The 21,455-nt window shown below is 35.5% G+C and overlaps 2 protein-coding genes across 5 annotated transcripts; both read right to left on the reverse strand.

The window, feature by feature from the left end:
* Window positions 1-335: 335 nt before the first annotated feature.
* On the reverse strand, window positions 336-5,552 carry LOC103926830 (D-3-phosphoglycerate dehydrogenase 3, chloroplastic-like). Its single transcript, XM_009335711.3, has 5 exons — window positions 4,631-5,552; window positions 2,054-2,430; window positions 1,702-1,812; window positions 1,510-1,605; window positions 336-1,428 (listed from the first exon to the last, which is right to left on the reverse strand). The coding sequence occupies exons 1-5, from the start codon at window positions 5,271-5,273 to the stop codon at window positions 760-762; spliced, it is 1,896 nt and encodes a 631-aa protein (XP_009333986.2). The 5' UTR covers window positions 5,274-5,552; the 3' UTR covers window positions 336-759.
* Window positions 5,553-11,912: 6,360 nt separating this feature from the next.
* LOC103964899 lies at window positions 11,913-20,952 on the reverse strand. Of its 4 annotated transcripts, XR_007253886.1 has the most exons (11): window positions 20,387-20,952; window positions 19,055-19,102; window positions 18,864-18,930; window positions 16,498-16,562; window positions 16,040-16,120; window positions 15,407-15,509; window positions 15,078-15,268; window positions 14,471-14,562; window positions 14,213-14,325; window positions 12,772-12,853; window positions 11,913-12,408 (listed from the first exon to the last, which is right to left on the reverse strand). XR_007253886.1 is itself a non-coding variant. In XM_048572562.1 (10 exons), exons 6-10 carry the CDS (start codon window positions 15,115-15,117, stop codon window positions 12,235-12,237), a joined length of 501 nt encoding a protein of 166 aa, XP_048428519.1. In that variant the 5' UTR covers window positions 15,118-15,268; window positions 16,040-16,120; window positions 16,498-16,562; window positions 18,864-18,930; window positions 19,055-19,102; window positions 20,387-20,934; the 3' UTR covers window positions 11,913-12,234. The 4 variants fall into 4 exon arrangements, 3 of the variants coding, with proteins under 3 accessions (XP_048428519.1, XP_048428521.1, XP_048428520.1); XM_048572562.1 differs by lacking the exon at window positions 15,407-15,509 and having other exon boundaries at window positions 20,387-20,934; XM_048572564.1 differs by lacking the exons at window positions 15,407-15,509; window positions 20,387-20,952 and adding an exon at window positions 19,700-20,273.
* Window positions 20,953-21,455: the final 503 nt, after the last annotated feature.

Below are 21,455 nucleotides of genomic sequence, written 5' to 3' on the forward strand. Positions count from 1 at the left end.
GACTTTGAGTGTTCCGCACTAAAAAACTTCTCAACAGCTCATTCATCATGGTTGGAGTAATAATATAAATATTCAATGCAAGATAATCGTCATGTTAACAACCACATCATTAAGACCGGTCATCATGTTATGCACGATCGACCTCTACCAACTTTTAGGTGGTGAGATTTGAAAGTTGAAACATAATACCAAGAAGGAAATTTAGCAAGGTATAAATATATATTGTAGTAACACCAATTCGTCAAGATTTTGCCTCTACCAAAGCTTGGAAACCCAACCTAATTCAGCATATAGCTTGCTTGCCTCCCAAGACATTACCCAATGAATACCAAGCATAAAAGAATTCTGCTGGTGCTTATTACTGAAAAACTTCTAGCATTAATGTCTGCATTTACCAAAAGAAAATTGGAAAACTTCAACAGAATTACCATACAAATAAGTCCACACACTAGCAGAAGAATTACTTCTATTACTACACCAGCACTGACAATAATCGAACAACAACAACATCGATAAGAATCGCAGAATGCGGATAAAGAACTACCAAAACTAACTAAAACATCAATCCTAATACTACCGGCTTCTGGCTTATCATGTTGGCGCGAAATACATTACCATCTAGACTAAATTCATGGCGCAACCAGGGACACGCAGAGCTGGCCGGCCTCTTTGTTTACTGCTGAAGAAGAAGAAGAACATTACTTAAACCAACTGTGATTTTTTTTTTCCTGCACCAGAAGCCTTCTCATTAGGTTTTTACTATAGCTTAAGGAACACAAACTCTTCGATATCAGGTACCTTCCCGATTTTATTGAGCAACTCCTCTTTCGGTTCCTCATCCACTCCAATCGCCATTATGGCCTTCTTCTGGACAGTTCTTCCCACACTCATAAAGTTCACATTCACATTCTCGGTCCCAAGTATGTTCCCCACCTGCCCAATCATGCCTGGATGATCCACCTGCCGGCACAGAATGAGATTTCCCTCGAGGCTCACATCCACGCCAAACGTTCCTAACAATGTCAGATGGGGCTTGCCATATTTCACTTTCCCCTCAATGCTTATGTTTCCATTTTCGGAAACACAACTTGCAAATTTGGACTCCACTTTGGAAATGTGTACTTGGATTGAAGCGATAGGGCACCCTGGAGATGCGTCGACAGCTACCCTTTCCTCGCTTATGTGCAGACCTTTATCCTTCGCAATGAAATCTGCATTGACTAGATTGATAAATGAGGCAGATATCGGTTCGATGATGCCTTTGGTGATCATGGCCCTGAGAAGTCTGGTATCCAAGTCATCGGGGTGGCGAGCTGATTGGTAAACCACCCTCACAGATTTAATCCCACTTCCTCCTGCTACTAATTGTACAGCCAACTTTCCCAGCTTCTCGGCTAGCACAACATATGGAGACAACTCAGCCAGAACCTGAGAACATGAAAATTTTGTGAGCTTAGTTAATCTTCCACGAATGTTGCCTATTCCTCTTCTACTAATAAAGCAACATACCTCAGGAGAGACCATGGGAGCGTTGACAGCGGTTGCAGAAAGTTCACCTCTCAATGCTCCAACAACAGCTTCTGCTATTTCAATGGCAACACCTTCCTGAAAGTATTATGTTTTGTGCATAATTTGATGAGTTAAAGGATGTAAGATATATCTTTCGAAAACTTTGATCAGTATCGGAGAAATTAAACGTGCCTGAGCTTCCTTTGTGCTAGCTCCTAGATGAGGTGTGACTGTTACATTCTCATGTTGCACGAGCTTACTATCTTTGGATGGAGGCTCCTCTTCGAACACATCAAGTGCAGCCTGTTACGAAACAATGTAACAAACGTAACTGTATGTTAGCATAGATCAAAACAATATTAAAGTAAGCAGAAAAAAATGGAGAAAATGTGGGTGATGGAATATACAAATGATGTTTCTCCCTCTACAGAAGAGCGAAGAAGAAAAAAATAGGTGTGCGGAAATCACTTTCTTCCTTGAAAACATGCTATTTACAATTGTATCTTCAACACTGTCAGCTTTGACATAAATTAGAGAATCATACCTGAGCAACAATTCCACTGTCAAGAGCTCTCACTAGTGCATCTTCATCAATGACTCCACCTCGGGCAACATTAATGATTCGGACTCCCTTCTTCATCATTGCGAATGTTTTATCATTGAACACCTTTGACGTAGTAGGGGTGAGAGGCATGTGCAGTGATATGAAATCTGCAGTGCCAAGTGCCTGCTCAAAAGAGACCAAATCCACACCAATTGCGCGCGCTCTATCAGCCGGTGCATAAGGATCATGTGAAATAACATGCATTCCCAAGCCTTTCGCACGTCTAGCAACTTCGGATCCAACTTTTCCAAATCCCATAACTGCCAATGTTTTCCCAACTAGAGAGACGCCAATGTACTTGTTTCGTTGCCACTTCCCTGCAAAAGTCCGGCACCAAAGTTAGCATTATGTGCAGGTTAGCAGTAGAACTTCAAAGGAAAATGCAGTCCATCCTTACACGTACACAAAGAAAATGTGTCAACATGTTCTTCAAGGGATCAAAACTAAAACAATAACGTGTCAACCAAAATTTTTTACAGTCGATTTAATGAACAAAATTTTGAATTTATTGATCTCGAAAATTATGGAAATTGCAGCCCTTTCATTCACTTAGTAGAACCAACACATGTTTAGTCCAGAAACAATCAAACTCAAAGTTTGATAGTATTCATTTTTACTTCTACATTCCTTCCTTTGTTTCTGACTCGTATTTCTCTTTTCAATAGTCAAACGTCGGAAACATTGTGGAGTGTACTGGGAGAAGAGTGGAGTGCAGAAATCATTTCCCGGTTAGAAAACCCTCAGTCAGTCATATTTGTCTTTGATAATCAAAAGGGAAGGACCCTTAATTCCTAGCTATTAGTAGATAAAATATGTCTGACAGAATTCGATTCCTTTTCAACTTGGGAATAAAATTGTTCCTGCATGCCATGCTCGCATGCTCACATGTGCATCCACCTGTGGAATGTGTCGGTTCAACAGCATCCATTCAAATTATATGTACATAAAAGGTTAGGACATGGAGACACAGTTTTTTACACATATTTTGACACTTATTTGTAGGTCACATTTCGTAATATATTTCAACAATTCAAACCCGTTATATTTTAGCACATCATTTATGATGAAGAAAATGGACAAATACAGTTCTACAAAGATATACTCAATTTAATCAACGGTCATGTGATTTCGGAATTGAGTATTTTTGGTAGAAATAATTTTTGAAATAAGACATAAAAATAAATAATTAAATCATTGAAATAAATGACAAAATGAGCTCAGCAAAAACGTGCATCAAAATATGTGTTTTCCAATTCATAAATCCGTAGACGCTTTCGTTCACTTGTTGCTTGGACAATCATATTTCTACCCAGACAGCGACAGATCCATATAAATTCAATGCGCACCCACTAAATTCAATGAATTGTAAAGGTACAAAAGCGGAAATCCGACCCCGGCATACTCTGTGCGACTGTGAGTCGCGACATCAAGCTAGACAAAAACTATTTACTTTTGCAATAATTCGATAACAATTGTTTTGCTCGAGAGAGAAAATAACCCATCAAGTGTATCTTTAGCTTAGGTCTTTGATCCTGCAACGGGATTGCAAGTAAGAGCATTTGCCTTTACATCTAAAATAGCAAATTTGAGTCCTTACCTCTCAATATAGCTTGTATTGCATAGGAAAAAACAGCTTTAATCTTTAATCTCAAGGGCAAATTATTATGGCTTTTTAGCTAAAACAGGTCTTAATATTGACATAACTTCTTACTTTGATTCTTGACAATGAACATCTATAGAATTGGTCCCTGAGTTTGTCCACTCTAAATCATTTTGGTCATTTCGTGACAAATCTGTTAATTCCTCGTTAAATTGTCATGTGAAGACCACGTAACCGTCTTTTGAGAGCATTTTTATCAAACCCCTCCACTTAACGAGGGTTTTGACGGAATAACCCAAAACGATTTCCGGTGAACAAACTCAGGGACTACTTCTATCAATTTTCATTGTTAGAACCAAAATGAGGAGTTATGCCACTTTTAGAGACTATTTTGGTTAAAAAGCCAATTATTATCAACAACCAAAGTATACTACTAATTTATATTATGTTAATTGAAGGTTAAAACTGGAAATTTAAAAGTTTCATTTTTGCTTAAATTTTTATTTTTTTTTTGTACATCGATATTTTTTCTTAAAAATTAACTCAAGTGATTTTTATACATGTCCGTTCTCTCCTTTTAGATCCTTTTCATTTGTCCTTTGATATTAGGTAACGAATGGAGAGAGAGAGAGATATTGAAGTGCATAAATCACTTCTCAAATTTAATAATAAACCAAAATAGTTGGCCTAACAAATATAAAAAGATGAGTACGAAGCGAGTTGCAAACTTAAACATTAGTTTGAAATTTCACATCCAAAAAGGAAAATCTATGCTTACCTTAAAACATGTTATTTGCAAATAATTGCACATATTAAAATTTGATTTCATCCGAAACTAGGAAGTGCATGGGTCCTGAGAATTTTCTTAGAAAACTAAAACTATTAATAAAACAACAAATTAAATAAGTGTTAATTACCAGCTTTGATGGAAGCATCAGCTTGCGCAACATTTCGTGACATGGCAGTGAGTAGCGCAATCCCGTGCTCTGCGGCGGCCACGGTGTTTGCCGTGGGCGCATTAACGACCAGACATCCAAATTCTGTGGCCGCCTGCAGATCCACATTGTCTATCCCCACGCCAGCTCTCCCCACCACCTTCAACCTCCCTTTGGCCGCCTCAAACACCTGCCTGCTCACCTTCGTTCCACTCCGAACGATCAAAGCGTCGCATATCGAGATCTTGGCGCAGAGCTCCTCAGGGGAGAGGTCATACGCGCACTCCAAGTTGCCAAAGCCACGTAGGACTTGGAGACCGGCTTCTCCGAGTTTTTCGGAGACCAGGATGGTCGGAGTTGAATCTGAAGACGGTTGCTTGGGAAGCTGGGAGGACTTTGAAACGTATGTGTCGGATGATGACTCAGCTGTTTTTAGAACGTTGGTTATGAGAAAAGAATGGGAACGCAAATTATGGGAATGGGAGAGTTTTAAGGATATGGGGTTGGAGGTGGTGTGGAGGAAGGAAAGGAGGTAGGGTTTGGATGGTGGTGGCGGGACTTGAGACAGCGTCGGTGAGGCGGTGAAGGCGGAGGAGGAGATGACCTTGATGGAGGAGGAAGCCATGGAAGCTAGGAAGCGTTTTGTAATTTTTTTTTTCCTGTGTTTTTGGGAATCTGTGTGATTGTGGGCCGGTGTCTTGTTTTTTTAAAGTCGTTGGGATATTAAAGCAGAGTTTGTAATTAAACCAAATTTGGGTTAATTTAAAAAAAAATTTAGCTTTTAATTAGGTATGCATGGTTTGTTGAATAGGAGAGGATGTAACTAAGAATAGACAAAGTTTTGGAGATCGAATTTTTTTACTTTTGATTACAGCCACTGCAGTGTTTGTCCTCTAAAACCATGGGTTCTAGTTGCACGAGTGAATTTAGAAAGCAACACGTAAAAGTAACCATTTCGGCTTTTTCAACTAAAATGGTCATTGAGATTGGTATAATTTTTTATTTTAGTCTTTGAGATTTAAAATCGATAGACATGGCCCCTCGGTTTGTATTTTTGTCATTTTGATCCTTATTCAACAGAAATTTTTTACGGAATGACCAAAATGATTAACAGTGAACGAACTCAAGGACCATTGATTTCAAATCTCAAGAACCCAAATAAAAAGTTATGTCAATCTCAATAACTATTTTAGCTAAAAAGTTTTCTTTTCTTTTATGCTATAGGAATCGTAACATACTCTCATTTATGAGATTCAAAGTGAAAATATCTTCCAACCAAATATAGACATATGTTATTAAACCAAATGGTCGTTAGCAAAGAACTTTAAGAACACAAAAAGTCATGGCATACCATATTCATTGATTTTTTGCGACGAATATGAGATTTTCATGACTTCCACGACTCAATCCCTCGTTGTAAAAGTCCTTGGTTTAAACTTGCAAGAGTGTTTTGCGTCCAGGGCATTCAAAAATTCAGATTTGCTCATCTGCTCATCGCATACTTGTTCATTACTAGAGGTTAATTTGCATGGACGCATTTGGCATTCCTTTTAAATCAACGATCCTTCTTCCTAATCACGGTCTCTGTTTCCATATTTTCTGAACTTTTAGGTACAAATTTGACAAATGAATTGCAACCCTAGGCTTTTAGGATCTTTGGTTTTCGTAGAGGCTTCAAGTTTTCCCATATTGTTTAGGCTTCGCTTCTCTACTTTAACCAAATCTCTATAACAAATAAGGCTTCATTTCTCTACCTAAAAACGAGTTTGGTCAAATATAGGAGAAAATTTTCAGTGTGCCGGAATACGACCCGTTACATCAAGTGTTATAGTATAAGTCATTGAATTATTTTTTTTTCAAGTATCCAACCACTATTATGACAGTTGTTTGCAGAGCCGTGTTTCTGACACACTGAAAAAAACTATCCAAATATAAATCCCATGATTGGTCAGCTAAGATAGACAAGCACCGACCTTTCATTTTTTCCAATCAAGTATAGCCACGAGTCACTACTTCCAAGTTTCACGTAACTAAGAGCTATATGAAAATTAACTTTTGTTTAAGATTGATTGTACATACTACATATTCAAGCAGAATTGACGGTTTGATCAATAACATGGATTTTTCTTCGATGTGAATTCTGATTGCATGCAAACGCAGATTTAGCCATTAAATTATTGCAAATTATTGCAAACGCAGTTGGAGTCGTTGAATTATTGAGTTCATCATTTCAATAAATTAATCACGAGTCACTATTTATGTTTACCGTCAATGCAATCGAAATTACACTGAGAATATTATAACATGTCAACTGGGAAATATTATAATTTCAATCCCACTACAAATTTACAATTTATCTCTCAAAAAGGAAGAACACATCATGTCTTGGAACCTCTTTATCGGTGGGGACCCAAGCATTCAACTTTGTCTTTTCATGGGTCCTTCTTATTTCCGAAAGTTTAAGTGCTTCAATTTTTACTTGGAGGTGTGGAATCCCTTTTGCCACAATTTAGAACATGTGGTAAAGAACAAATAATCATTCATTGATACCATACAATGAGACATTTTAATGAATTTTGAGTCGTAATGAAGTATTTGTTGTAAAAAAAAGTATTTTTCAGCTTGTTTTCATCATGTAAATGTCACATGAACGCATCATTTTACTATTTTAGTAGACGGTCAGATGGACAAAAATGTTACAAAATGACTAAATTGAAACACATAATGCATTAGAGGTTTATGTAATTAAAAAAAAGGCCAAATCAGATAAATGATCCCTGTGGTCATAAGGTATTCAGAAGATAGCCTCTGTGCTAAAAAAACTCGGATTTAAACCCTTGTGGTGTATTCCGTTAGCAAATTTAGTCCAAAAGTGATTTTTCCGTTAACTATCTATTAATACATGGGTAAAATTGTGCTTTGACATGTGCACTCTTCCTCGTCTCTCTGCTCTCTGTAATTTGAATTTTGCACAAAACCAGTTTTGAGAAAGCTGTCATTGAGATCGGCATGAAGCTTCAAGACTCGCCTCTCGTTGCTTTCTACGAACAACAAGAATTGAAAATTCAAATTACAGAGAGAGCAGAGAGACGAGGAAGAGTGCACATGTCAAAGTACAATTTTACCCATGTATTAACAGATAGTTAACGAAAAAATCACTTTTGGACTAAATTTGCTAATGGAGTACACCACAAGGGTTTAAATTCGAGTTTTTTAAGCACATGGACTATCTTCCGAATACCTTATAACCACAGAGATCATTTATCCGATTTGGCCTAAAAAAAAACTAAGTCACAATAACCAAAATGAAATACGAGTTTACGTTCAAGAATTCATTCAATATCATTTATGGTGTTCTAAACTTTAGAGAGAGAATGAAGACTCATTGTAATTTCGTTCTTAATTGCACGTAAGCCTTCTTCATATGTTTGAGCGCAGATCGTGCATTTATCTAAGATCCTTAATTAAGGACATGGTTGTAACATTATTCTATTACTTTTGTGTATACTATATTTAAGGAGAATCTGAAATTTTCTTTGCTAGATCAGAGTGCTCCTAGAGAAAATATCGGTCGGGTTTGGGAAACACGATCTATAAATCCTCAGCATTTAACATTAAAAAATGAACATAACACATGCTCGTGGGTTTATTAATTATTACGAGGCTTAAATGTCAAAATGGTCATTGTGTTATAGCCATATAGCCGATTTAGTGCTCGTGTTTTCGATTTGGCTAATTTAGTTCTTGTGTTTATCTATGTTAGCCAATTAAAGGCATTTCATTCAATCTCTTTTAAAAAATTCATAAGAAAAATTATATGAGATAGAATTACCTTTTTTCTTTACAGAAAAATGAAAATTAATGAGAAATAACACATATAAGAGATAAACTTTCAATTTGAAAAATGATTAAGGTTGTGACATAGAAAAGAGAGGGGGTAATGTTAGGGAGGAGGTCGGGGAGTTGGGAGGAGAATAATTTTTCTTTTAATTTTGAATTATATTTCATTTTTAAATATTTTAAATCAAATAATAATTATGTAAATTAGTTTATAATTAAAAGTGGTCTAGTCCTCAGTTATTTTGTAATTGCACAATAAGTTGTGTAGAGTTTATAAGTGAGGACTAGCCCGCTTTTAATTTCCCATTCAGCAATCATGAGTGAATATGCGTAGAGTTTATAAGCGAAGGGTTACAATCTAAAAAAAACGATTTCACATGAGAACAATTTTCCTCGAGTAATGGGAAATTAAAAGCGGGCTAGTCCTCAGTTATTCAAATAAGTTGTGTTTTTGTAGTTTTCTCATGTTACAACTATCGTACCAATTTAGACGTCGATCCTGAATGGAATCAAAATAGTGATGAGCTGAGTACTATGACAACAGGGGGGAAGCAAAGCTTTATAGACATTTTATTATATTATGAATTCAAGCTCAAAAGAACATATATATGGAGGCTATGTCAACTTGTGTAAGGGCTGGTTTGGTATTGCTGTGCTTTGAAAAAAAGCTACTTCTGCTGTGCTGTGTGAATAAGCAGCTGTGAAATAAAGTAGCAGAGTGTTTGGTAAACTTTTTTGTAAAAGTGCTTTTGAAAAAAAAAAAGCAGTATTATAGTGTTTGGTAAATTTTATGTAAAACAGATGTGAAAAAAAGCCGATTTTTCAAAGATGGGTTTTGCAGCTTCTTGTTTTTAGCTTTTTTTCACCTAAAACTGTGAAAAAAAGCTGAAGCTGAATGTTTACCAAACACAAAAACAACTCCCAGCTTTTTTCAGAATCACCTCAGTACCAAACCAGGCCTAAGTCTTGTTGACCATAAGGAAGAAGGTTGTAAAGCAGGCCTCATTATCCATACCTCCGGTCGGATAAATGGAGGACCGATCGACCCGGGCTTTCACGAGCGTTGGCGGGTCCTGGAGTGCCTATCAAGGCCATCCACATACATGAAGAGAAGAAGAAAAGGGGGATTACTTGTTTAGTACCAGCGGAGCTTCCAAACTAAACATTCTGACCATAGGGTCGATGTCCCGAAGCATGTTCATCCGTAAGAACCTGATCTGGAGCAATTTATCCCATTCAAGATCAAAGAGCATATTAACCATGTCCTACCGAGGAGTTTGAGCTCTTTTGGCTTACTTTAAGCCATGCTGAGAGCCAAACCACATATCTTCCAAAGTGACGTTCATTTTTTGGTAATTGGTATTTTCGAGAGAAAAGTTTCGAATTCGACCATTCCTTTTCGATGCACAGTGAGTAAAAAGCTTGACTGTCTTTGAGGCAATTCACATTGTGTTCGTATAGGATGCATTTATATTAGGCCTCCAGGAACTAAGGGTAGAACATGGCTTTCTGTTGGAGCAACCGCTCGCCGAGTCGCGGAGAGATCGTATTTCTAAATAGTACCTCATTCCATTCACCACAAGGCTGCGCCCTCAATAGGCGGGTAGCAAATCATCTTGTATAATCAAAACATTATACATTAGGGAAAAAATGGATCCAATTAGCATCAATTATTTATTTGGGAAAGCTCTAAGAAACTTGGGATTTGATTAAAGATGCAGCAAAACTTTGTCGATTTTTTGGGACATTACATACAATGAGTTTATTGTAAGGATGTTCTGATCTAATAATATAATTTTATGTATAATTTTTTTTTCTGCACGACATTATATTATTAGAATGAGACATGATATGATAGTAAACATGCTTCATATAAGCTTTTGTCCCACTTTGTGCGATTATAATCTTCATCAATTATTATTGCCCTTATTTTAAAGGGTTTTTCTAAATCTTTGTCATGAGTAAACACGATTATATATTAATTTAGAAGCTAGATACCTATAGTCTTGTAAAACGATTATGTATCTAAAGTTTTAGAAAGAAGGGAAATGAGAGAGAAGGGAGGTGAGGTTTGGGTCGGGATTAGAATCAAAGGAAGGGCTGGGAGGGTAGAGAGTTTAAAGCCAAGGATCTTATGAAGCAGTGATGGGTGATATATGATCAGTTTGTTCATATTTGATTTGATCCTTGAGACTAGGGTTTTAGAGAAAGAAAAAATGGAAGTAGAAATACTTGTTTACAAGAGATGAGATTTCGTCCCATAGAGGCCCAATAATTGAATTGAAAGAGAGAAGAATTTTTTTCTTTCAGAGAGACAATGAACGGACACAAGGAAATGGCATAACAAAATGGGCAATCTGGCATAAAATGACATTTTTGTTTTGGTCCTTACATGTCATTTCACAAGAGGGTAAATTTGACATTAAATTTATACTAAAATGTGGGTGGAAAAATAAGACAATGAGATGTGTTTATCAGCACTCTTAAAATAAGAGAATAATAATTTTTCTCATTTGATTTTCCATATTTACCCTTTGATTTAGTCTTACGTGCATGTCACGTGACTTATTTTTAATTGACGAAAAAGACTATAGCTGCGAGTTTTGCTGAGTTAAAGGACAAATGGTCATGAATTTTTAATTGAGAGACCATTGCTCCAATTAGATTAAAATAAGAGATTATTACTACAATTTTCTCCATTTTAAAATGGGAAAATTAGAATCCCTTGCACTTTTCTAATACTCTTTAGATCAAACATTGGTTCTAGTTTGAAATTTGATTAGGGCGAGTAAACGATAGGCATGTCAACATTTTTATATTTATTTAGATTACATGTCATTATTGTGTTTTTTTAATTTAAAATGTTAATTATTAAATTCCATATATATCCTTTTAGGATGATATATTTCTGTACGTGGCCTTTTTTGTAGGAAGCCGTATGGTTTACTAGTAGTGTTTCCAGAATTCTTCTCCCATTTTTGAATTCTGTGATCCTCATTTTTGAATTTTGAATGGACTTATCCATTTCAATTAGTGGTTGTTTTCACTATTTTATATTGATATCATGTGAGATAATTAGACGTTTATATTCAGAAGCTTGAAGCTGGTACGTTCAGAAGGTTTTATCAAGATTCTCTACAACGTCTACCTTGCTATCTGTGGTACGTTGTGATAAATAGTTATAGCTCATTTATACTGATTGTGATATATTGTTGTTTAGATATAAACTAGAAAATATGCCCACGCGTTGCTGCGGGACTTGAATGCACCAGCCTAAATTGCATGAATAAGACACATTTAACCTGAATAAATTAAACATAACCATGAATGGACAGAGGAATAGATGAGTGAAAGGGGTCGGTAAGATAAGCAACTTGGTTTTTATATACATTCAACATAGTTGATATGAAAAGACATTGTACAATTAATAGGACAAAATTGAACGTTCTTGATTACAAAAGACGTGGTTGCAAAAAATTCTCTGTTTTCATAAGAAACAGAAGCAACATTCAACCAATTTACATGATAAGAACCGTAAATTGGCATCGCGACAAAAGGGGATCGACTAAACCAGGTTGAATCAGAGAACTACTTCAAAGTTCAGATAGAAGTAAAAAATCAAATGAGCTACAGGCTTAAGTTCATAACCACTGATGAATGACGAGCTATTAACTTAAACATTTATAAATAACCGTCAGTCCCTAGCTATTATGCATGCCACTAATGAAAGGAGGGATCACCATTTGTTAAGGTACCTGGAATTCACCAATACCAGGATATTTCCAACCATGCCGTTCAGGATAAGAAGGATACCATAGCTCTCCACACGGACCTAATCCAACTTCAATTTCTGATATCATTCCTTCCTCAAAAAACTCATCAAATTCAACTCTGAAGCTCCTCATGTAGTCGAAGTAAACCTGCATTGGTTCCATTATAATATAACAGAATAAAAACTCTCAGCATTAAACAGTAAGAATGCGTAGGGTCTGATTCTTAGAGAAATTCTTCCATTTTCATCCGAGTCTCACCGATTAAAACTTTCACCCAAAAAAAACACTCTCTGATCAAACGAAAACTCCAAAACCAATTCTATGGTTGATTCAACAGGTTTATACTATAAAGAAAATAACGATACAATATGGATACCTAGTCTTTTTTTGGTGGAAAAGAATCTTGTTTTATACCAGTTGGAAAACAATGCTTTTGTTTGATACAATCTGGTCTTGGTTAAAATCTAGTATCATTTACAGAAAGGGGGAAAAAAAGTAGTAGCAATATACCCATAATACGCTGCAACATGCTTGCATTTCTCCGCACCAAGTGTGGTTAATCATGTCAGCATCCAGAATCACAACCCTGGGCCTGATAAATAAAGCCAACCAGATACTCGAGATCAAAAAAGGTGAAACTACATGCATAGAGAACTAAAAATAAGATAGAAGTCAGTTCTTTGCAAAACCAACAATTGCATTTACCAAAAAATGAAATAAAAATAAAACCCAACAACCAAAAAAGAGGAGCATGTGCAATAGCAGTCATGTAAGAGTTCAGTTCGAAATTTCAGATTAACCCATTACATCATTTCTATAAAAAATATTCCAATTATGGCATTATCATTGAGCAAAATTAACATGTTGGCAGAAAAACAAATCTTATGAAAACGGTGTGTGGATTTATAGTTAACCAAAGCATTGATTATAAAACTGACATCTAACTGATCAAAAGAATAATCTTTACATTGATAACATACAAATGCAAAGGTGATATCAAGTTTTTCAACTGCTTCCCCCAAAAAAAAAAAAAACATTTATAACTTGTAAGTGGTCTTGCTAACTACACCTTAGGTTAAGTCCCAAACTTACAATATTTGGACGTATGATGGTGAAACTGTAACATTGTTCTTTGCATCCAACATTAATTCCTTGAAATATATGTAGTAAAACTTGGATCATCTACTTTTATCTCAAGGATTACCACAACTGTGTCTTTCAAATTTTATCTTCTCCATTACTTTCCAGCCAAAAGAAGAAAAAAAATAGGAAACTACACACATTTGATAACAGAAACAGAGATCACTTCCAGAACCTGTTGGGATAAAAATGGCATCACACTGCCGGATAAAACACAAATGTTTGTGGCTGCCAATGCAATATGTGGAAATACATATACCAGCCCAAGCATCCTTACAGTATATAAGCAAGTAACTAACATTTTTCTCTGACTTGACCATATGATTTTTCAAAAATGATGCTCCAAAGCACTAATCCGGCACAACTTGCACCCACACCAAACACCAATCCAATACTTTATCTTTGCACAATTGTCTCACGATCACATAATTGTTAATTCATAACACCCACACCAAACACCAATCCAATACTTTATCTTTGCACAATTGTCTCACGATCACATAATTGTTAATTCATAACACCAACCAACCCATGTTACTGGTACAAAATATAATCACCTACACCTAATCATCTTATATTAAGAAGACATCATACAATAACAATGAATGTTTTACACTCTGCAAGTGAAGCAGCTTTCATTTGCCAATTTCTCAAGTGATAATGCAAGCTCCATTGCTGGATAAAAAAATAAGGACTGAGAAGACATCAAATCCAACGCAGACAGCAGATAAAATTGAACCCAAAGGGCAAAAGCCTTCTCTAACAAATAGATACATATAAAGAGTCGTTTGGGATATAGATATGGGTGTACCTGGAAGAATAGAGACGCACTGAGTCGGAGAGAGTAAAGAGAGAGTTGAATTTCGGAGGAATACTGGACGACGACGAACTGCGCAGCCATAGCTGTTGGTGGTTGTGATTCCGCTGCGAGAGACAGTTTGAAAAAAAGTATTCAATAAATCTTACAGAACTATAATAATTCAGTCATGAGCTTCGAATCATTGGCATTTCAATTTTAAGATAGTATTAACTGTTTACAAAATTAGAAGCAGCTGATGGCATAGCATACCGGTTTCAAGCATGCTAAAGTTGGACATAATCTTCGGTACGTAGAGGTATTTTCTTTTCTGAGTCTTTCTTGCAACAGATCACAGCTGGTTTCTACAAATTTGAAACCCGAAGCTGTTAGTATGGATGTCTGTTAAATTTAATCTCATAACAGGAGGACGTATAAGAAAACAAAGTGAAGGCGCATATATAATCCATGTTTCCCTCTTTTTCATCTACTCTATCAGAAAAATGTGAGTGCTAAATGAGTGCATTTAAATCAAAAAGAGTTGACAGAGGCATAATTGGAGAAAGAAAGGTCTTTATATCAATAAAAAAAAAATGCTTCATAGTTGGACATAGAAAATGAAGAAAATGATTGGATGAAACAAAGAAAGGCCCTTAAAATTTTGACAGAGGCATTCTCAGCAAGTTAAAAAAACAGAGGCACTCCCAAATAGAAGATACAATATGCAGTAAAAGGAAAATATTACCTGAGGAGGAAAAATAAAAAGCAAAAAGTAAAAAAATTGTAAACCTCAGTAGCAACATAGAATGCATATGAATGAAGCAATTTTTTTTTTCAAATGAAAACTTGTAAGAAAATAAGAAAACCAAGTGAATAATACTTGAATCAAGAAAGTCCCCAACGCAGCACAGGGGGGACATCTTCACTGATAGCACCAATCCAGAACTTTAAAGCAGCACAGTCCAACAAAAGCAAATCCATATACATCTGAACAATTATCCGCCTCATGTGGTGAACAAACATGCTTTCCAGCTGATACTCGTACATGCTTACCCTAACTTTTCTCATGACCTGGTTAAAAAGATAATAGCAATCATGACTAAGAAAAAGGGAGTCAAGTTTTGAAATATTTCCAAAGATGTTATAAGAATGAGCCGAAAATAAAGATTTCAAAGTGCACAAAGTTCATGCAGATTGAAATTCTCTTACTCTTAAAACAACATCTCTGCTGTAAATAATGGTGAAGCCTGTAGCCCAAAATTAGTAGTAGGATTCTAGGCATCAATCCATCAACTATCGAACGTTACGCGATCTACATAAACCGATAAAGAAAAAATATTGCTCTGAAATAAAAGAACTGATCATTTAAATTATTCATGACAGAACCAATTTTGATTTGAAATATGATGGCCAAGAACAAATCACACTTCTTTTCAATGCTGACCATGAATTTTCAGAAGTTAGAGAAGATTTTTTACCAATTGAAAAGACAATGGTCACATATACCTACAATTAACCACCAATAAGCGTGAAGTTTTGCATGACAATGCAATAGCAGCTATACAGGATGCCATTCTAGTAGTCATTGAGAATGATTCTCTTCATTCATTAGAAACTAAAACCAGAGAATGAAATTAAAATTGAACAAAACTATAACCCAACCTGAGTTTCAAACCAACCTAAGCACAGATTCAAACCATTATGCAAACACATCACAACTTGGTGTTCTCACACGAAACACATGCAAAAGTCAATACATTTGGTTGTTTTTATTAAAGAACCAGGCTCAACTTAAGACATAACGATTGCACATTCCACCATAACAACAGCAAATAAATATACCTCAAAAGCCAAAGGGCGAAGTGCTGTGTCCAACCATCCAAGTTCCTGAAATACGAACTTCGGGATTGAAAGAAAAATGACCTGGTGAATAAATTTAATAAGTTTACGGATTAGTATTCTGAAAGAGGATTGAAATATTAAAAAAGTAATAAAAGGGGTAAAATTCTATACATTGAACTGCATTGTACAATTAAAAGGACGAAACGAAACGTTTTGGTTAGCTAATATATAGAATAAACAAAAGTAACACATAGTTTACAGACATGTTGCCCTTGTAGCGAAGGTGAAAAAATGTATATCTTCTAGGTTAGGTACATGTTTGAGTAGTTGACAAAAAAGATAAAGACTGTTTTGTTCTCATTCTAGCATCTAAGTTCCAAGCACAAACGTGCAAAGCAAAGAACATGCAGGTGTTGAAGCAAAAATGTTCCTAGCTGAAAAGATGTAGAACGGCTTACAGAGATTGCATTGTTCACTTTTTTTTAGAGTGGACATCTTCCGCACTATAGCAAAAAACTGATAACTGCAAGCAACAGAGCAGATAGTATTAAGATCGAAAATGCATTCTGGAAACCATGGGAAAACTGTAAAAGTAAAAAAAAACTGTGATGGTCGAATGGATTAAATTTGTGAAAGTGCAACAAACAAAGGGTAAATGTCATAAAGGTTTAACTGACGACCAATCAATTATACTTGATAATGTTCTGAATTATCAGCCGGATAAAGCTGTTAAAATGTGTTTTGGAATCAGCCCTTTCACAGCATGTTTATCCACATTTTTTTTTAACTGCCTTTTATTTAGAATTGCAAGTTATGGCTATAATTAAATTATCCAGTATTTCTCATCTAAAATTTTCCAAACAAAAAAACACATCAAGGACAATTACGCAACTCCAAAGTACAAATGCTAAGTGTGTTACTTCAACCGAAATAACTTCTAGATACAATGAGATACACATGCTCATTTCAGAAATGGAATCCATATAAAACCATAATCCATAAAAACTGCAATAGTTAAACTGCAAGCTAAATCGATTAAGTAGTCAGAAGGTAAACACACCAGTTTTCAAAAAATTGTCTTATGAAAACTAACTAAAAGTTTATGTAAATTCATTGTAATATTATCTAAGAGGCTACATAGAATGTTAATATTGCATGATACAAAAGCAATGAAAAATCTACATGTTTAGGTAACATAATTATGCTTAAGAAACAGAAAGCATCAGAACAACATCAAAAGTTACAAACTTGCAGAATCCCAAATTACACTTTCCCATCGAGACAATTTCTTAACTAATGTAATTTGTGTGGTTTTCGTAAAAATATTAACTTGGGTAAAATCATATTCCACAAAATTAGAAATTGGGGAGTGAAATTAAACACCAAAACTTCACAGGCAACCAGCAGATCATGGAGCTGATATCCTACGAAAAAGGTTAGGAAAAGCAGATATCATACAGGAAGGAAAAAGCTCAAAAAAGGCAACTGAAACACAACTATTTAGACAACATACATCAATTTTCACGAAGCATTTAGGACAAATTTCAAAAGATACACCAATTGACAGAAACCAGTCATAAACACCATCAGGAAGCAATTTGTATAAACTTTACATTCCTCACTCAAACAATGAAAGATAATAAAAAAAGAACAATACCTTTTATTCCATTACAATTTGAGCATCCAATCCGAAACCAATTGGTGATGGGTGGAGATGCCCGAGATCATTCAAACTATTTACGTAAGGCTTGAATTCCCAATATGGGATTCAACATCTCAAAACAAATGACTTTAAGATCACCCTTTTACCTTTAGAATCAAAAGGATGCAGCAAGGGCAGGCAAACAAATCCCTCGAAATGGGCCCTAAAAATGACTTTTACATTCTTTCTCACTTACCCTTGTCCCATCTCTCTCTCTCTCTCTCTCTCTCTCTCTCTCTCTCTCTCTCTCTCTCTCTCGCACAAATGAAACCCCAAATATAATCCCTGAAATCTCACCCAAACGTAATCCCTGAAATCCCCTCTCTAGGACATGCCCCACCTCTCCGTGTCAGAACCCTAAACCAAATCCGTAAAATCCTACTCTCTCTCGTTGCAAATCGCACAAATCAAACCCCAAATCTAATCTGTCAAATCCTCTTGCGATACACCAAACCTCTCTCTGTTAGAACCCTAAACCAAACCACTTGCAGGCATAAAATTATGCAAAACATAACAGAAAATAGGTAACTTCAAAAACATGGTGGACAACCATAAAACTCACAAAAACATAGTGGAAAACCATAAAACTCACTCTGTGAAACAAAACTTTTGGTGGCTGTTATTTAACATTAGTCATGTCTATAGATATGCATGCACGTACACAAACAGATGCATATATACACATGCACGCATGCATGCATACCTATATAGGCATGTACACACACACATAGATGCATACATACATACATATACATGTACATACAAACAGAGATGCATGCATACATATGTACATACACATTTATATATGCACACATATACATATAGCTATACAGATGCCTATATATATATTTAGATATATACTTAGGTATATATTGATACATATACTTGCACATACATTTGTACATAGACATACAACAAATTTTGATAACCACAATCAAAGCAACAAAAAAACCAAAAGCAAAAATTCAATGCTTTAAGTAGAAAAAGTTAAGTTTGGTTGTTAAACCCATTCCTAAAGATGAAGTCAAGTATTCATAATCAATCATTGTTGTATCAACAAAAAATTAAAGGAAAAAAATTCTAATGACTAAAACAAATGATTGTGAAAGGGTTAGGATATACCTGCTGCTAGGAAATCCAGATTCCGGTGGATGAGACTCTGTTTCTGAAAAAAGTGCGTATACTTGAGCTGCAAGGATACATCACATAGTAAAGAAATTGGAAGGAAAAAGAGTTTGTATTGAAACACAGTAAAGAAATTTGCATCAGAAATTACTTTGTATAAACAAAATTTAAAATGGATAGATAGATACCTCACTAATGGTCTGTCTTGTGGCTGCTGTGTGAATGGATGGTTTGATCTGTATGGTTGTGTTGGATTTACATGCATATCAAGAATGAAATCAAAAGTTAATTTCAGAAATATATAAGAAACCAAGAAATGAAAAAACAACCTAGCAACATATGGATTCGAAAGATGTGAAGTGGAAAATGAACCTGAAGATGATTTGTTAAGAAGAAAACAGTAGGAAAGTATGAAGAAACACAAAAAAATGAAAACAGTGCAACCCCTTTGTTTATAAAGACAGAAATATCAGCTAAACAGTGAACTAAACAGTGAGCTAAACAGCCTACACACCCTAATTTAAATGCAATAAACTTAAAAAGGAGTCTTAATTTTGTTTACTCATAAGCAAAGGAAAATAAAATTATGAAAAACAGAAATATCAGAATTTTCAACACTGTGTAGTCCCCTTATTTGCAAAGACTAAGAGGAAAGTCTAATAGGTAAGCAAACAATTGTAAAATATCTAAGACAGCTTTAATGAAGGAAAAATTAGCCATGCCAATTTTAATAAAGGGAATGGTAAATCAAACAGTGAACAGCAAAATTCAAACAATAAACTTTGTAAATTAAGGTGCTTTTTTACTTAAATTCTTTTTGTTTTGGCGTCAACCTTTCATTTTGCTGTAAATTCAAGTGTTTTCTCTCTGTGTTGATCCAGCTGCTTATACTTGTCAAATGTTGGTTCTTCTTATGCAAATATTGATATATTTAACAGGTAACAACTACCTATATGCAATGGAGCACCAGAAATTAATGTACAGTATGGTTATTAGGACAATGGATTAAATTCTAGGATAAGTTTGGACATGCAGCTAACCTAGAGGTGAACTAAACAACCTACAAATGACTAAGAGGAAACCCTGATAGTTAACTAAACAATATAAAATATCTATGAGAGCATTAATGATAGGAAAAAATATCTATGACAATTTTAATAAATGCAATGGCAAAGCAAATAGTGAACAACAATTTAAAACAATAAGTTGAAATAGAGTTAACCCTAAGATGACCTAAAAATCTACAACGATCTATTGATAATTTTAATGAAAGAACACAAAATTTGTAATAATTGCTAAACAGAAAAATGATGAATCATACAAAAATTTATCAAGAAACAAATAAATTAAATCAATGCAAGGCCCTAATTTACAAAAATTGAGACTTAATCCTAGCACCCAACTGAACAAATTATTAACATGCATTGCAATTTGAATGAAAGAACCAAATATGAATGGCAATTCTAACAAAGCAAATGGCAAATTAGACACTAAACAATTAAGGAAATACAGTGCATTACCTTTTGAATCAAGGGAGAAAGCTGAAAACCCACACCCTGCCATTCCTCCCTCACCCATCCCCTCCGAGAAAACTGAAAACCCACACCCTGCCATTCCTCCCTCACCCATCCCCTCCTCACCGACTCTGTGCGTGACCTCTTAACCCTAACCAATGCATACACGCATGCTTTCCATTCTGTATCTCTCTCTGATAATTCCTCTCTCTAAAATCGCAGAAAATCCCATAGATCCTGGCACTAAACCCGTAGCTCCCATCTCTCTCCAATCTGTCAGCCTCTCTGTTTCCATCATCTCCACTCGCTCTGTCCCCTTCCTCTCCTTTCGGCACAGCCACACCCAGTTGTGTCTCAGTGAAAATTCAGAGGCATCATCTTCTCTCTCCAATTTGTCAGCCGTTCTGTCTCCCTCCGCTCTCTCTCCTCAAGTCAAAGGTTGAAATGCAGAGGGTGGAAATCAGAAAAAGTTGTTCAAAAGCATTTAAGTGGCAGTCTTGTAAATAAACTGAAATGTGGTCCAAAACACTGTTCATATGAATAGTGCGATTTCCCCTCCTACTTTAGACTAAAGTAATGTGCTTAATGGGGTTTCAGATAATTATCATAAAGTTAATGCCTTTTTGTAGTTTTGTCGATTTTAGTCTCGGTTCGAAAAGGGATTTGGATTGATTATTTTGTTGTGGGTTTGCTGCTTAATGCTCATTTATGTTGATAAGTTATAACACCAATGCACACTGAAGAAGTTGTGCTGAGTTTTTAAAGATTTGAAAGTTGCCCAACAAATGTTCGATGAAATGACTCAATAAGCATTGGTGCTGCGTGCATTTTGCTTGGGCGTGCAAGGCGTATGAAAGTCATGTTTTACACCAATTTTTAACAACATAAACGAGAGAAAAATTAAGCAACTAATACCAATGGAGAGGACACTTCATTTTTCAAATTATGCTACCAGGTTAGCTCAAGGTTCAATGGTTTGGTAGTTGGTTCATTTAACCTTACATATGCTATGAATGGATACGCATGTTGTCTTTTGGAATGCGACATGGATGTGAGTGTATTGCACATGTCTGTG

This window comes from the organism of the source record quoted next, unplaced genomic scaffold (genome assembly GCF_019419815.1).
Source record: "Pyrus x bretschneideri cultivar Hongxiangsu unplaced genomic scaffold, Pyrus_bretschneideri_v1 Contig61, whole genome shotgun sequence".
In the NCBI taxonomy this organism is placed as follows: Eukaryota; Viridiplantae; Streptophyta; class Magnoliopsida; order Rosales; family Rosaceae; genus Pyrus; species Pyrus x bretschneideri.

Excerpts from the sequence above, each read along its gene's own strand:
- LOC103926830 (XM_009335711.3), bottom strand. The coding sequence starts at position 5,273 with ATGGCTTCCTCCTCCATCAAGGTCATCTCCTCCTCCGCCTTCACCGCC. Across the intron at positions 2,431-4,630 it reads TGATGCTTCCATCAAAGCTG|GGAAGTGGCAACGAAACAAG; the intron begins GTAATTAACACT and ends GGACTTTTGCAG. Across the intron at positions 1,429-1,509 it reads CTCCCATGGTCTCTCCTGAG|GTTCTGGCTGAGTTGTCTCC; the intron begins GTATGTTGCTTT and ends TCATGTTCTCAG.
- LOC103964899 (XM_048572562.1), bottom strand. The coding sequence starts at position 15,117 with ATGTCCCCCCTGTGCTGCGTTGGGGACTTTCTTGATTCAA. Across the intron at positions 14,326-14,470 it reads CTTTAGCATGCTTGAAACCG|CGGAATCACAACCACCAACA; the intron begins GTATGCTATGCC and ends TGTCTCTCGCAG. Across the intron at positions 12,409-12,771 it reads CATGTTGCAGCGTATTATGG|GTTTACTTCGACTACATGAG; the intron begins GTATATTGCTAC and ends GAACCAATGCAG.